At 44.3% G+C, this 17,255-nt stretch overlaps 1 protein-coding gene across 4 annotated transcripts in view; it reads left to right on the top strand.

Moving 5' to 3' along the window:
- GATA3 (GATA binding protein 3) overlaps positions 1–10,458 on the top strand; it is a 28,881-nt gene extending 18,423 nt beyond the window's left edge. For 2 of the 4 annotated variants that reach the window (XM_017521102.2, XM_017521094.2), the window contains exons 4-6: positions 179–324; positions 5,326–5,451; positions 9,325–10,458. In XM_017521102.2, the coding sequence (XP_017376591.1) occupies positions 179–324; positions 5,326–5,451; positions 9,325–9,609 (557 nt within the window). In that variant the 3' untranslated portion in view covers positions 9,610–10,458. The remainder of the gene's footprint in view (positions 1–178; positions 325–5,325; positions 5,452–9,324) is intronic. The other 2 variants (XM_017521103.2, XM_017521099.2) reach the window with 2 other exon arrangements.
- The last annotated feature ends 6,797 nt before the right edge of the window (positions 10,459–17,255 follow it).

Raw genomic sequence — 17,255 nt, 5'->3', positions numbered from 1 at the left:
CATTCCGCAGCTCAACTTTGGAGCATCTTGGAAATAGGTGGAGGTGGACACGCTCCCCAAAAAAGGAAGGAGAAAGAAAAAAGTTCTCCATTTTGCTTTTCTCCCCCAATTCCAAACACTGTCAGCTTGTCTGCGTGTGTTCCTTCCCTAAGTGCCTTATCTGTGCTTTTGTTTCCAGAAGGCAGGGAGTGTGTGAACTGCGGGGCAACCTCGACCCCACTGTGGCGGCGAGATGGCACGGGGCACTACCTGTGCAATGCCTGCGGGCTCTATCACAAAATGAACGGACAGAACCGGCCCCTCATCAAGCCCAAGCGAAGGCTGGTAAGTTCTCGGGAAGGGATGGATTCCACGCTGACCATTCCGGGTTTCTCATTTCCTCTCTTTGGGAAGGACAGCTTTCTGCAGGAAATTGACAGGACTGCCCCACATCATGTCAGCTGGATTGGGACAGTTTTTTTCCTCCTTTTTCTTTTTTTTTTCAAATTAGATAAACAGAACAGCTCTCCCTCCCTCTTTTTTCCCATCCATGTTTCTTAAGTCACTTGTGAAAATTTTAGAGACTGAGTTCTTGGTTATCAAATCTGCAGTGTGTTCCCAAGTAGAATTATCATGTGAACAGGACCGGAGCAGCTGGTTTAAATGCATTGATGAGCACTGTTGACAGACAGAGACATTTAGTGTGAGGATGGGATGTTCCAGAAACCGTCCAGAATGGGTTCCTGAAGTTGTGACATGTGGCTTCCCAGGAAGGCTCATAGACTCAGTGCTGTGGATGGATTTGTTCTGCTAATGCTTCAAAATGGATGGGCTGATTAATTGCATTTCAGAGGTTTCACCAGCAACCAGTGAGCCTCCTGCCACTTTCCTCCTTTTTCAGTCTCAGCATTTGAGAACTTTCCATAGTCAGTTCTGTGGGAAATGTCATGTGAGCCCTCTCTTACCTGGAATTTGGCCTTATTTTCTCTTTGAACTGCTACCAGTAGAGTGATAGATTTTTCTCCCCTCTATCATTATTCTTTTTATTGTTGTTATTATTATTTTTTTAAAAATAGAGATGTGGTTTCTCCATGTTGATTAGGCTGGTCTTGAACTCCCGATGTCTGGTCTTGAACTTTCAAGGTCAGGTGATCCACCCACCTCGGCCTCCCAAAGTGCTGGGATTACAGGCGTGAGCCACAGTGCCCGGCCATTTTTTTTTTTTTTTAAGACTTTTTAAGCATGAGGGATCCTTGAGAAAACCTGGCTCTGTCAAGCATGTATAAAAAAGGCTCCCAGGAGATTCATTTGCAAGCTCCTCTTTGGAAGTTTGAATAGTGAATGTGTGTGACAAACAAATAACTCTAGCCACAGCCAAGAGATCCAAATACTTTATGTGGGGCTGACATTCACCAAGCAGAGATGGGAAGGGGAGGATTTCCCATGCAGATTAATAGATAAATTAGCGTCCATCAATTTCTAAGGGACAGGGAGAACACCTTTGTATTCTTTTTAAAGAGTTGTTTGCCCACCCCATCAGAGTGTAGTGCAACTCAATATCTGTCCCATTCTGTTTTGAAGAAGGAAAAACTTTCTTTTTTTTGAGATGGAGTCTCCCTCTGTCACTTGGGCTGGAGTGCAGTGGCAGGATCTCAGCTCACTGCAACCTCTACCTCCCAGGTTTAAGGAATTCTCCTGTCTCAGCCTCCAGAGTAGCTGGGATTACAGGCACCCGCCACTATGCCTGGCTAATTTTTGTATTTTTATTAGAGACAGTGTTGCACCATATTGGCCAGGCTGATCTCAAACTCCCCTTGGCCTCCCAGAGTGCTGGAGTTACAGGCGTGAACCACCATGCCTGGGCAAAGAAGGAAAAACTTTCTAGGGATGGAAATGTCCACATGATTTTAATCTTTGGCAATCCTAGATATCGAGGCTTTATTCTTTCTGATCTTTGTCCCCTTCTCCAACTTTCTCAACCTTCCCCCATCTCTCCTCCAGCAATTTGGTTTTTTTTTTCCCCCCTTTTCTCTCTTGTGCAAAGCTGACTTCCTAGGAAAACGCTGCCGGATATCTGAGCACTGGAGATAACTCATAAACAACAACTCAGCTTCCCCAACCTAAACACCAAGATGTTTGAACGTATCAGAACAAGAAGTGTTTTTTAAAAAAAAAGGCTAGAGGTGTTAGTGCAGAATGAATATGATCACACCACAAAAGAATGTTTTGAATCACTCAAACCCTGGCCTTAGTTAAAAAAAAAAAAAAAAGAGAGAGAGACAGAAAACCTAACAACAAAAACCTTCTTGTTAAAATGTGTCTTGGTACCATTATATTTTGTTTTTGTTTTTAATAAAAGTAAAGAAGGAAAAAGAGAGGAGTTAAAAGTCTCAAAGTATGGGCTGATTGGTGAGCAAAAGTTTATTTGACATTTTCTTGGATTTTCTCCTTCTGTCTGGTCAGATTGCAGAGGAGGATCATACTTCCATTTTATATAATTTTGTCACCACTCACCTTTCATAGGAAATCTCTAGAACTCTGAGTAATAATTGCCTTGAATTTTAGAGTTCAATGACTGTCATATTTTCACCTGTCTTTTCTTTCTTACTCATCTGTCTTGGAGGGTTTGATGGTTTTAGTTCTGTAGAATTCATATGATACAAGGAGATAGAACACAGGACGCGTTCAGATTTCTTTTTCCTTTTTTAGCCCTGAGATGTGTTTGACTTCTGAACACCTAGAACCCTTTGTTTCTTCTTTGTTTCCAGTTCCAGTTTGCTATTTTTGTTTGATACATTTGCAGATTCACTGAAGACCACCCACCCCATACATAGCTAGTTCTTCTGTGAGATGTGTGTTTGACCCTGAATAAACTAACGCAGGAAATAGGAGAGATAATTGAAGGAAAGATTCATAGATTCTCTTTCCCCCTGGCGTTGCCAGGATTTTCATGTATCTCACCGCTAGTGAGAGGCGGAGCTGCTTGCTTTACTATACTCCACTCCTGCTGACAGTGTGGCTTTGAGAGACTCTAAGTTTCCATCAAGTTTGTAGTACTGGAAGCATCTTCCTTTGCTTTTATTTAGGTTACTGTCAATAGACTGCAAAAGATTACACGCTCCACCTTGTCATCTGGAGCTCCAACTTTACCAGTTGGCATTATATGCTTGTACTGTATACACTCAGAATTGCCGGGCTAGGAAACCCAGGTGCCTGAGTGACATTAATCTGCTATAGCCTAGTAGCTCTTCAAAGAAAAAAAAAACACCATAGGAAGATAATAATCACATATAATTTAATTGTCAAAAATCATTAAGCACTGATTTTATGTAGTACTTTCTTCCCAAGAGTACACAAGAGAAACAGTTGTTTTGAGCATTAAATTATCACATTTCATAAAGGCAGGCGGGGAGAGGCATATGGAGTGAGAATCAACACCATGGACAATGTGAATTACTTCCAAGATGGACAGCAAAAGACACCCGTCTTATCTGTTATGATAGATCAGAGTGGTGTTTAGTTTCCAGTTCCTTAGAATACAGAAAAGAAAGAATTTTTTAAAAAAAGTCATAATATATTCTGTTATTTACATCCCACAAGTACATATCTGTGGAACAATTTAGCAACTCTGAAAGAAAAAGGGTCACTCAGGTTAATTCAAAATTGCCACTGGGTTCTCCATATCTGATGGCTTTGGGTGTTGGCGTCAACTTTTTGCTTGATAAAATATTGATATGAAACTGTATCAGGATCTCTCTAGTTCTTGTTCTGTGTTCTTATAACCATCCCCACGGAATTTTCTTCATCACAGACAGAGACCAGCTAAACTCTTTCTTCTCGTACCTTTCCTTTGATAATAGTTTTGATTCAGGAACGGGGATAGTTTTGCGGTTAAAATTTTCTTCTTATGGTGAAAGGTGAAGAGAGGTTTATATTACAAGTGACACAACTCCTTTTTCTTCCAATGTTTTTTTTCAGTTTTTTTTTTTTTAAAGCGTGAACACAGAGAATAGTCACCTGATCAGTTTAAATATGTCAAAAAGTAAAAGAAAAATCCCCCTTTTAAAGGAAATGAGGGCAGTAACACAACCAATGAATTAAAATTCAAGTTGAGGCTGACCTTTGACCTGCAACTCTGCTACTTACTCCGTGAACAGGCATAGGAAATGCCTAATTTTACGAAGATAAACTGATACCAGAGGAGGCGGGGGGTCCAGGGTTCCTGACGAGTGGCGGCAGTCCCTGGTCTTTTGAGTTTGTTTGATTGGTGAATCAAATTTAGGTGACAGCCACCTAAAGAGAGTGAGGTTGACTGTCTCCTGAATCGGAGGTGACCAAGCTTGAAAGCACAAACTGTGGCTGGGCGTGGTGGTGGCTCACACCTGTAATCCCAGTGCTCTGGGAGGCCGAGGCAGGCGGATCACTTGAGGTCAGGAGTTCAAGACCATCTTGGCCAACATAGTAAAACGCTGTCTCTACTAAAAATAGAAAAATTAGCCAGGCGTGGTGGTGGATGCTTGTAATCCCAGCCACTCAGGAGGCTGAGGCAGGGGAATCACTTAAACCCAGGAGGCAGAGGTTGCAGTGAGCTGACTTAGTGCCACTGCACTCCAGCCTGGGTGACAGAGCGACACTCGGTCTCAAAAAGCAAAGAAAAAAGAAAGTGCAGGCTGTGCAAATTTAGGAGGTCTTGCTGACGTAGGATGTCCTGCTCAGCACTTCCTCAGGCGTGTCACCCATGTGTGTGTGCCACACACTTGCACAGTTATTGTTTGCAGAACTTGCTGTTGTGTTAGCACGCTGTCCTCTTTATAACTCAGCAGGTCTTTATTTGGGATCCAGAGTGCTTTTGGTGCTTGGCTCTGTGGCTTCTTTGCTGTGACTCCATTCTGATGGCTGTAGCCTATTTGAGGATGGATATTCTTGGGAGTTGTGTTTGAAAACAACCCTGGCCTTGCTGAAGAGGGCAACTGAAGGCCCAGCTCCAAAATTAGGCTGGCTAATTCAAAATTGCCACCTATAAACATTCACCGTGTGGCGTACTGTGTGGGATGAGGGCAGGAGACCAAGACTGCCAGGGAGGAGGCCCTGGCTTCCTGCTCCTACGGGAGAGTGGTGGGTGAAATTCTGACCACGTTACTGCAATCCTGACACGCTCCAGGGGAGTGGCGACATTTTTTTTCTCGAGGCAGCTTTTGGGGATCTGTATTACTTTCATGTGGGCCACTTGCTAGTTTTGATTTCAATGATAATTTCTTCCTTCCTTTTTTTTTTTTTTTTTCATAGTGATGACAACACATTTAACATTTGTTTTGATTTTACCCTCTCCTCTCTCCCCATTCTCAGTCTGCAGCTAGGAGAGCAGGGACGTCCTGTGCGAACTGTCAGACCACCACAACCACGCTCTGGAGGAGGAACGCCAACGGGGACCCCGTCTGCAATGCCTGTGGGCTCTACTACAAGCTGCACAATGTAAGTGGACTGGGAGCAGCAAGAACAGGGCTCCCCTCCTGTTGGTGACCAGCAAACAACGTCACCACCACCCTGTCCACGTGAATCGCCCACCCAGGGGCCCAGATCACAGGCTCCAAATAGCTGATGCAATAGGACCAAGCTTGGAAGACTACTTTGTATAGCATTGCCTTGCTGAGGCCGAGGGGGCTTGCAGCCTGACAGCCACACCACCCCCTTGGTAGGCATTAAACATACTATGTACAATGCAGCAATCTGATGTGCTGGGTGGGTCTGTCTGGTTCATAAGAAAAAAAAAAGTCTTCCTTTTGGAAAACAAAAAAAGCTACCAGTCCTAGTTTGTTGTTTCTTTACATTTTAAACTTTTTGCAGAAGGAGAAAGTGAAGTGAAAGAGAAAGGTAAATAGAACTGTAATGCGTGGCAGGGTCTCTGGGGACTAAGAGGACCCATTCGGTTACTGAGGGTGAAAAGTCTTGGCTAAATCTGCACTGCGAATTTGAAATGGATTCTCTGTATAAAAGACGTGGAATGAAATGTCTGAGAGATCCCATCTGATGTCTTTGTCCTAACCAACTTTCACATGCACAGAGCTAGCTCCTGAGGATGCTGGCGGGGGGACGTTACCACACCAGGGAAAAGAAACTGTCGTTTTCTCCTTTTATATCACGTTGGCAGAATGGGAATTGCCAGTCACCTGAGTTTAGCTGTGTCGTTTCTAATCTTTCCATTTGGGGGTCTTCTCATTTTGTAATATATCTTAATCTTGAAAAATTTTTTTCAGTTTTTTTTTTTTTTTTTTTTTTTTTTTTTTTTTTTTTTTTTTTTTTTCAAGTTTTTTTTTTTTTTTTTTTTTTTTTTTTTTTCCCTGAAACCATTCTGGCTCACAGGCCATGACCCTGGTGAGGACTCAAGTTTACATTAATTCCAAAGACAAAAATGGTCATTTTGGTCTCTCTCTCTCTCTCTCTCACTCTCTCTCTCTCTCCTTTTTAGCTCATTCTGATTCTCCTAAATTCTCTTGGCCAACCTGACGTTGGCAAAGTCTGGAGCTGAACAGGGAGGAGACAGGGACTTTTGCTTCGGGCGGTTCTGGCATCGAACTCCTCTTACTCAGGAATACCTGGGAACTGGGGAGGAAGCACTTCTGGTTGGATTTTTTGAGTCACAGAGAACTTCTCAGGGTGACCCCAGCACCCTGCTTCTTTTTCACCTTTTGGGAATAAGTTGCTGTGATTCCGAGGAACCCGATACACTCATTTCCCTGCCTCTCTTGCTGTGGTCCTGGTGCAGTGAATGAAATGAGAGTCTTATATGATCCTTATTCTCCCTTAGGTCCTGGGACTGTGGTCTATGTACATTTATCAGCAATTAAATCCAAGCTCGTTTTCACTTTGGGGAATTTGCCTGTTGACTGGAATAGAGAGAGGGGTTCATGATTATTATTAGCTATCCGGTCATCAGCACTGCCTATGAAGTTATTTTTGGGCTGTAATTTATGGATTTCAAAGAACTTTCATGTTACTTGATTACATTTGAGCCTCAGATAGTCCCATGATGTAGACAGAGCAGAAATTATTTTTGTTTCAGTTTTACTTGAAGGAATGATGCCTCAGAAAAGCAAGTCAGTTGCACAAGACAACGTGGCTGAGAACGTAGAAGAGTCGGGGTCCATTTAAGAGTCAGGAGGCTTCCTGAGAGGTCGGTAGTGTCAGGACTAGGGAGAACCAGGGTTTCGAAAGGGAATGCTGTCTTCTTTTAGAGTACAACAAAATTGTAACAAATTGTGTGTATATGTATATTCCATCCCTATTTCCATGGAAGTATAGGAATTACGGGAGATTAACTAGCTATACATTTTTTGAATAGTTAGTTGGGATGAGATACAATCTCACTTGTGTCTGATCTACTATGTGTATATATATATATATATATATTTCTGAAGAATATGAATTTCTCAAATCAAAGAAAAGCCGAGGAATCCTGTCCATGACTCAATTCTACCTCCTCCATCTTAATGAGCTTGATCTTCATGGCTGGGCTCTGGTGAGTGGGAGGCAGAAACCTCCTCATCCTCAAGAGTGGTTTTTCTGTCTTCTCTGATTTACCAGGAATTTGTAAAAGGAGGCGATTGATGTGTATTGAACAATAAGAGATAATAATCTATTAACGCTGTCATCGCTTGCATCGTGTTGTGTTTTGCTCTGCCCTTCCAGACATCTCTACATGGGTGTAAGCCCTTTCTTCTTATCTAGTTGTTTAGATAACTGCCTAGCTTGGTATCAGCATCTCTGGTGTTGTGACTGGTTATCTGGAGTTGTGTGGCTATTGGTGTAACTAGATATTATATTTAGATACCTGGCTATGTATAGCTAGATATCAGCGTTCAGAGCTGTGTATCAGGACATTATCTTGGTGAGGATTTGATGTGGGAGTAGATTCCTGTCATCTCTGTAGGCTGCATCTTTACCTTGACGATAACTTTGAAGGTGGAATCCGGAGACACTCCTCCAGCAGTGACCTTTCTGGGTTCTTCTGCTGTCAGCCATGTTGCCTTCCTGGGTATGGAGGAAATAAGGTCTTGGCTCCAGTGTGGGGCTTTGTCTCCTTCTCCAGGTGACCTCTCCCAGCTCAGCTTTGGGAAGCTGGGTGTTACCTGCCATTAGCAGCTTGGCCATTTGAATTCTCCCTTTCTTAGCTGGGATTTTCTGGCTTTGGGAACAGGCAGGTAAAATCCAGAGTCAAGGGTTCTCCACCCTTGAGAACTGTGGTGGAAGGTGATGCTTTCAGCCTGGGAAGTCAGGAACAGCCAGGACCCTGATGTTCACAACTTGAGTCTGTTCGCCACCTTCCCTTGGGAACATGGCCAGATGTGCAGTTCGCTCTTCCGGGCAGACGTCTGCTGTTGGCGTTAATCTGCCTCTGCCTCTCTGTGGGGAGTAGCTTCTGTTTACTCTGTAAAGTTTCCTTTCTTGATTCTGGGCCCCCAAAGCAAATGTAGTTTTACAAGGCAAATGAGGTTTATCAAGAAGAGAGAGATGGTAGCTGTCTCAGAGACTAAAGTCTCTTGATCTTAGGAGTAGGGTCTGGTCTCTGTCTCTTTAGCACATTCTTGGTCTTTCCTGTTTAAGATGAGTGCCCTTTTGTGCTCTGCACCCCACAGGTGGTTATTAAATACTCGTTGATTGGTTGGTTGGCTGTTTGTCTAGTTAAAATCGGAGAGTCAGAGCTGGGTGAAAATAGCAACTTGCCACCATTGCAGCTGCTGTTGGAGTGATACAGGCAGGGATCAGCTTTTAGAAAGGCAGGCAGGGATCACCTTTTAGAAAGGCATGGTTTCGTAACATACAACCCTGCTACGTATACATTCTAGGGGAAGATTTTATGGCATCTTTCAAAGGCCAGGTAGAAGAGGGGCAACCAAGAATCACTCAGTAGAGCAGTACAGTTCTCATTTCTTCAAGGCAGACAGCCTTAAACACCTAGAGGTGGATGACCTGGGCAGTGCTTCTCAAGTTCTAAAGCAGATTCATCAGAGTAGACAAAATGGTATTTCCCTCTTGAAGATTCTTCACTACTACCATTCTTATGAAATAGTCTAAGGAAGTTCTACAAAAGTAAGACAAGTGAATTCTATTTTCATTACCGGACATACAATCATACTAGGTGGGTCTCTAATCTGGTAACTGCACGTGTTTTAGTTCTTCAGTCCCTGGGAAAGAGACAGGAGAAGGTGCGAGGGAGGAAGGGGCTGGCTGAAATGGAAACAGATCCCCGATCAGGGCGGCCAGTGGAACCCGTGTCGGTGTGCGAGAGCCTGTGCATTTCAGAGGCAGAAAAAAGTAAAAAAAAAAAAAAAATTGATCTTTGTTTAGATTAACAGACCCCTGACTATGAAGAAGGAAGGCATCCAGACCAGAAACCGAAAAATGTCTAGCAAATCCAAAAAGTGCAAAAAAGTGCATGACTCGCTGGAGGACTTCCCCAAGAACAGCTCGTTCAACCCAGCTGCCCTCTCCAGACACATGTCCTCCCTGAGCCACATCTCGCCCTTCAGCCACTCCAGCCACATGCTGACCACGCCCACGCCGATGCATCCGCCATCCAGCCTGTCCTTCGGACCTCACCATCCCTCCAGTATGGTTACCGCCATGGGTTAGAGCCCTGCTTGAGGCTCACAGGGCCCCCAGAGAGAGTCCCTGCAGCCCACTTCGACTTGCATTTTTGCAGGAGCAGAATCATGAAGCCTAAACGCAATGGATACATGTTTTTGAAGGCAGAAAGCGAAATTATGTTTGCCACTTTGCAAAGGAGCTCACTGTGGTGTCTGTGTTCCAACCACTGAATCTGGACCCCATCTGTGAATAAGCCATTCTGACTCATATCCCCTATTTAACAGGGTCTCTAGTGCTGTGAAAAAAATGCTGAACATTGCATATAACTTATATTGTAAGAAATACTGTACATTTGAGGAAGACTTTATTGCATCTGGGTAGCTGTAGGGCATGAAGGATGCCAAGAAGTTTAAGGAACATGGGGGAAACAGAGTGTGGAAATTAAGAAGAAACTAGGTCTGATATCCAAATGGACAAACTGCCAGTTTTCTTTCCTGTCACTGGCCACAGTTGTTTGATGCATTAAAAGAAAAAAAAAAAGAAAAAAGTTGTAAGCGAATCATTCATTCAAAGCTGTTGGCCCCTACAAAGGAAATACCAGTTCCAGTTCCAGGCAATCAGTGTTACCCTTCACCAATTGCCATTGAGGGTTTCAGAGAGCCCTTTTCTAGGCCTACATGCTTTGTGAACAAGTCCCTGTAATTGTTGTTTGTATGTATAATTCAAAGCACCAAAATAAGAAAAGATGTAGATTTATTTCATCATATTATACAGACTGAATTGTACAAATTTATTTACTGCTAGTCTTAAGAACTGCTTTCTTTCGTTTGTTTGTTTCAATACTTCCTTCTCTCTCAATTTTTGGTTGAATAAACTAGATGACATTCAGTTGGCCTAAGGTGGTTGTGCTCGGAGGGTTTCTTGTTTCTTTTCCGTTTTGCTTTTGGATGATATTTATTAAATAGCTTCTAGAGTCCGCGGCATCTGTCTTGTCCCTGTCCCCGCAGCCTGTGCTGACGGTAGCAGTGTATGAGCTACCGACGTGCATGTCAGCGACCCCGTCCGGACCGGCCACGTCTTCCAAGCAGCCCGGCTGCCATCCGCCCTGTCGTGTTCTGTGTTAGTGATCACTGCCTTTAATACAGTCTGTTGGAATAATATTATAATAATAATAATAAAGTTAAAATATTTTAAAACAACAAAATGATATCGTATCCACATGGTGGCCGAGCTCTTCTAGAATCTGGTAGCTCTAGCTGTTTTCAGAGAAAGGAGTTAAAGAAACAGCAACCAAACATGTTAAGTGATTCACTAGGAGCTGATGTTAACCCCAGAGGGTCAACGTCTATTTTGGGGGAAATGAGGTATGTGGAGTTCTACACGCGGTCTGGAGGAATTTATCCTGGGGACGGAGTGACATCTGGGGTCCCCTAGTGAGTGGCAGCGTGCCTTCCTGCTCTCCTCCTGCCCTCAAAGGAGGAGTGGGAAAATTTCCACTCTGAGATTCACAGGCGATGGGTTCCTCGAGGTTCCCTTTGAGATGGAAACGAGCCGGCTGCTCTCGTGTTCATTTCTGTTTTGCTTTTCCACTGTTTAACCGAATAGCACCACAGTGAAGGGATTATTGGAATGTTTTCAAAACACAAAATAACCATCTTGTAACTTCTGCTGTGTAGTTTTCTTTCCCTGTCCACGGAATGTGTCTCTGTTAATCGTCTCTGCTCTATCTTAGCAAATATTTTAAACCTAAAGCTAGATGTTGAAATAAAGGTAGAGCATTGCTGAGATGCAAATGGAGCTCTCTCTGGCTCCTCATTAATGACTTACAACTTGAACGTTGTTTCTAATTACTTTTGAAAACACGAAAGGAAAGAATCGCTGCTGGCCCTGGTAAACTTGGGAGGTTTTGGCATGCAGTCCCAATGTCTCAAAGTTTGCCACCGCTTTGCTTCATGAACAGATTCGAGTTAATGCCCTTTCACCTTAAGAACAGGGAGTTCAAATTCTTGACATTCTTAGGGCTGGACAAGGGGCGGGGGACACGTGGAAAATCCCATAATACCTCAGCTACGTTTTGTTTTGTTTTAGGTATATTTCATCCCATTCCTTCTTCAAAGAAATGTCATTTCATTGTTGTGGGCATTGATTGAACCTTCTAAGATGTTTCTAGCTGATGATGCAACAGCTTTAAAATATAAATATATATACATATGATAACAGTGATTTAGTTTCTCTTTTTTTTTTTTCTTTGAGATGGAGTCTGGCTCTGTCCCCCAGGCTGGAGTGCAGTGGCGCGACCTTGGCTTACTGCACCCTCTACATCCTGGGTTCAAGCGATTCTCCTGCCTCAGCCTCTCAAATAGCTGGGACTACAGGTGCCTGCCACCACTCCCAGCTAACTTTTGCATTTTTGGTAGAGGTGGGGTTTCACCATGTCAGCCAGGTTGGTCTGGAACCCCTGACTTCAAATGATCCACCTGCCTCGGTCTCCCAAAGTGCTGGGATAACAGGAGTGAGCCACCGCGCCCGGCCAACTCACTTTCTTCTTTAGAATATTATGTATTTTCATGGCCAGAATGGTTTTGTTCTTTTTTTCAAAAATAAAAGACACAGTAGAAGAGCAATACTAAAGAGGGTTTAATCTAGAAAAGTAGAACAAGATTGCAGATCTAAAATATTGCTAAAATATTTTTTAGTAAATTGTATTCCTACTTTCCAATCTGTGTTGCTTCACTTTTGAAATTGTTGTATTAGCACATCTGTAGGAGAATATTTGAGATATATGTGAGTTTTTTTTTTTTTTGAAAAATAACAGGATTTGTATTTGAGAAATATATGGGTTTTTCTTTTTTTGGAAAATATCTGAGGATTTGGGTTATTTCTTTAAAAGCATTTAAAAAGCCAACATAATAGAAAAAATTACATAGGAATTGAAGAGTTTTGCTGTTTGTAAACTTGTCTACAATGCTTTTGGATTTAAGCACTTTTTCATTTATTCAACAAATACCCACGTGTCTAAGTTGACCTTTGTTTTTTTTTAAACATTTTTTTAAAAGCAGATCAGGAAATAGAGAAATCAAGACTCCAGTGATGTCATTCTTACTTTGTGACATTTACATTGTTGTTCCCCTTTAAAATGAACTGCGTAAACTGTGGTGAGTTTCTCACTGGGCCTCTGGGTTAGTCCCTAAGCAGACAGGTTGTGATGGAACTAGGGTTACCCAGAGCTCGCCTTCTGAGATCAGTGTTTGCTTTCTAAACCTTTCTAAGGTCTTAAACTTGTTTTTAAAGCGTACTCCTCACCACAAGACTTCATTTTGGTATTTCATAAGTTTGGAAGTGTGTAAAGGAGTAGATTATTTCCAGGTACTGCATATGTGACTCAAGTTTGGTGAAACACCTGTTCCCCAAATTCAAACCTGCAAACGCCAATGCAATCCCTTGCCTGTCTTGGATGTTTTCCTCCTCATGGTAAATTACATTTTGGAGATGGAAAGGCATTATTACTCCATTTTCTCTTGTTCCATTCCCTTATCCACATCCCCAACCCCAAATCCACCCCTAGATCCTAGAGCCATTTTTGTGGTCCTGCCTGGACAGAGGACATTGGTGAGTCTTCTGCGATTTCCAAGCTAAGGAGAGATTAAAAGACCAAAAGAAAACATTTTGACAATGGCTGGCCTATAATTTTATCCACAGAACAAAAATTCTAGCCGTCATCTCAATCAGCAGAGCAACACGCCAACACTCTTTGCCCGTGAAAATCAAGCAGACTTCTGGAAAACGTCTTTTTCTTTGTACCATCTAGCTCAAGCAGATTTGGATTTGACTTGTCCTACCCCTTGCAAAGAACCCAGGAAGGGGAAAACCCTGGAATTCTGAGACACTCATTGATCATTTGAACATTTTGTGAACTGCTGTCCCGGGAGTCTGGAGGGCTTTGTTCTTGGCTGTGCTGCCAGGTGACAGAACGATGCGAAGCTGACTGATTTCTCTGGCAATAGGCTTCTTATCTGTGTAATTAGATGAGATACTCTCCAAGAGTCACTAGAGATTTTCTTTTAAGAACAACTTGTCTGAGGAAAAGAGTCTTTGCATCCCCAGCCACATTTTGTATGTGTGTGTGCGTGAGATGGAGTCTCACTGTGTCGCCCAGGCTGGAGTGCAGTGGCACAATCTTGGCTCACTGCAACCTCCGCCTCCTGGGTTCAAGCAATTCTTGTGCCTCAGCTTCCAGCGTAGCTGGATTACTGGCATTCACCGCCATGCCCGGCTAATTTTTGTATCTTTAGTAGAGATGGAGTTTCACCACATTGGCCAGGCTGGTCTCAAACCCCTGGTCTCAAGTGATCCGCTCATTTCGGCCTCCCAAAGTGCTGGGATTACAGACGTGAGCCACCACAACTGGCCCATAATTTTGACCAGGGTATTTGAAAAGCCTGAAGGGAGAGTAGCCCATTAAATATTCCAGATGGGGGCAGGGTGCTGTGGCTCATGCCTAATCCTAACACTTTGGGAGGCTGAGGCAGGTGGATCACCTGAGGTCAGGGGTTTGAGACCAACCTGGGCAACATGGGGAAATCCTGTTTCTACTAAAAATACAAAAACTAGCCAGAGATGATGGGACATGCTTGTAATCCCAGCTACTCAGGAGGCTGAGGCAGGAGAATCGCTTGAAGACAGGAGGTGGAGATTGCAGTGGGCAAGATCCTGCTACAGCACTCTAGCATGGGCCACAGAGTGAGGCTTTGTCGCTCCCCCCCCCAAAAAAAAAGATTCCAGATGGGCTGGGGAAAGTTCCACTTCTATCCATCCTTAGTGCTATCTCATTAGCTGCAAATTAACTTGTATTTGATGACTGTCAACCCGGGAGAGGAGTCAGCGCCTCAGTCTTCGGAGTCTCTGCTCTCTCTGAAATGTGTCCAGGCTCCTCTCGGGCTGAATACAGAGGACTTGCTTGTCCTGCTGAGTCTGGCAGCCTGGTTCATATTTCTCTCATCCATTGTGTAAAGAAATTCTGCCTGAATTGCTTACAGGCTATTCTAGGGCTATAGTCAGAGTCCAGTCTTCTTTTTTTTTTGCTTTTCCTTGTTCTGTCTTCCTTTCTCTTTGGAGACGGGGATCAATGGAGGAAAAGGATCAGTGCTCAGAAACGCAGTTCCTTTTAGGGTGCTCTGTTCGGGTCCTGGTGTCCCCGAGTCACTTCCTGACACGCCCTTGGGCTCCGGTGCAGGGGACCCTGGTCCATTAGCTACATTGTCTGTGGCGCATTTCTACAATCCCCTGTCATGTCTGTGTGCAGCTCGGCAGGCTGCACACTGGAGCGGGGATTTAGAGAGTGGGCCCTCGCCCCTCACCCCTCCCCACCCCACAGGTCTCAAGCTAAACAAAAGCCATGCCGTAGAAAGCACTCATCTCATTTCTGCCTTTGGTGGCAGGGCTGGGTCCCCAGCAAGAGCCTGAAAGATGTGTCAACACCTGGAGGAGCCTTCGTGTTTGGGCCTCGCATTGTGTGACTCCGGGATGTTGTGTGGAGAACTGAGGCTCCCAGGACCAGGTCCTCATTCAGAGAACAGGTCTGAAGGGGACCCTGCTGCAGAGATTCAGTCTGTACAGTGCCCAAACCGCCGAGTGCTCTGCAAAGAAACCAGCCAGTCTGGTTTTGTTTTTGTTCTGAGCAGGTTGGGGGTGGGGTGCCTGTGAGCATAAGAAACTTCCAGAAAATCAAAGTTTTGTTTTCTTTCTTTTTTAAAAAAAATTATAAAATTTGCCAGGTGCGGTTGCTCACACCTGTAATCCCAGCACTTTGGGAGGCCGAGGTGGGTGGATCACAAAGTCAAGAGATCGAGACTATCCTGGTCAACAAGGTGAAACCCCGTCTCTATTAAAAATACAAAAATTAGCTGGGGCTGGTGGCGCGTGCCTGTAATCCCAGCTACTAAGGAGGCTGAGGCAGGAGAATTGCTTGAACCCAGGAGGCAGAGGTTGCAGTGAGCCGAGATCACGCCATTGCACTGCAGCCTGGGTAACAAGAGTGAAACTCTGTCTCAAAAGAAAAAAATTATAAAATTAGTTAATAATTTATTGATCAAACTTGTAAAATACCAGACCGTTTTTTCAAAGAAGCGGAAGGGCTGGGTGTGGTGGCTCTCACCTGTAATCCCAGTACTTTGGGAGGGCAAGGTGGAAGGATCACCTGTGGTCGGGTGTTCCAGACCAGCCTGACCAACATAGTGAAACTCTGTCTCTAGTAAAAATATGAAAATTAGCCAGGTGTGATAGCATACACCTGCAGTTCCAGCTACTTGGGAGGCTGAGGCATGAGAATTATTTGAACTTGGGTGGCGGAGGTTGCTGTGAGTTGAGATCGTGCCACTGCACTCCAGCCAGGGTGACAGAGTGAGACTCTGCCTAATAAATAAAATAAAATAAATAAAAGAAGCAGAAGCCACAGTTTTTCTTCCTGCTGTTCAATTGGCCACACACAGTGCAGTCTTTGGAAGGGTTTATCCCGAATGCTGTTTTGAACCTGATGGCCTCTAAGGGTGGGGTTGGGGAGGTTTGGATATAGCATTTGTTTTTTTTTTTTTTAGAGACAGGGTTTCACCATGTTGGTCAGGCTGCTCTCGAACTCCCGACCTCAGGTGATCCGCCTGCCTCAGCCTCCCAAAGTGCTGGGATTATAGGCGTGAGCCACCGTGCCCGGCCAGCATTTGTTTTTTGAGGGTCATTAAATATCCATCTCACGAACTGGAAGGGGTTGTTAAATAAAAACCACCTTGTAAACCGTGGCCACCCTCTCTCTCCTTATTGCTAGGGGAGTCTCTGTTCCACTTCATTGGGTCCATTAGGCTACAGTCATGCCAAGGACAGCCAGGGACTGCTTGAGCAGTGGCAACAGGTGGCTCACACCGCCCCACACCCGTCAGCAGCTTCCAAGGCAGCCTCCACCCATGGTCACGGCCAAGTCTGAGCAGATGCTGCTTGGCTTTCCTGCCATCGCCAACCTGATGATCCCCAGCCAGGAGCTCTGTGAGTTTTCCCCTCTCCAGGCAGACCGTTCCCATGCCAGGCACATGAGCTGGCCCGTCTTTGATAAACTGCAGACCCAAGTGTGTGCAGCCACCCTCTTCTTCACTTTGAACATCGTTAGGCTCCCTTGTGGCAGAGTGACCTGAAGTGCCTTGACGCAAGATGGGCCTCCAGTGGCAAATTCTCAGTTTTCCAGATTGGATTCACTCTTCTGAAAACCAGAACTCCAGACTCCTGACAACTGCACAGACCATGGGGCCGTCCTAGGGAATGGATTTGTTCAGTGGAACCCTTGGGACTAACTCAGCCTGGGCGATGAGAGGAATGCACCTGAGAAAATGGGCTGGGAGGCTGGCCTTGCAGAGTGCACAGAGGCCAGCAACCCAGGCTTGTAACACATCAAACTCCCAGCAAACGACAGCAGATGTTTCCATTGAGCATGCACTCAGTGCTGAACTCTTGGGAGGGACTTTCTTTTTTCCCTTTCTTTCTTCCCTTCTTTCTTCCTTCCTTTCTTTTTCTTTCTTTCTCTTTCTTTCTTTCTTTCTTTCTTTCTTTCTTTCTTTCTTTCTTTCTTTCTTTCTTTCTTTCTTTCTTTCTTTCTTTCTTTCTCTCTCTGTCTCTCTTCTCTCTTTCTCTTTCTCTCTTCTTTTTTTTCT

The sequence above is a fragment of the Cebus imitator genome, unplaced genomic scaffold, assembly GCF_001604975.1.
Source record: "Cebus imitator isolate Cc_AM_T3 unplaced genomic scaffold, Cebus_imitator-1.0 Scaffold20, whole genome shotgun sequence".
Classification (NCBI taxonomy): domain Eukaryota; kingdom Metazoa; phylum Chordata; class Mammalia; order Primates; family Cebidae; genus Cebus; species Cebus imitator.
The sequence above is the reverse complement of the archived record's forward strand: the minus strand, read 5'-3'. Positions and strand labels throughout refer to the sequence as shown.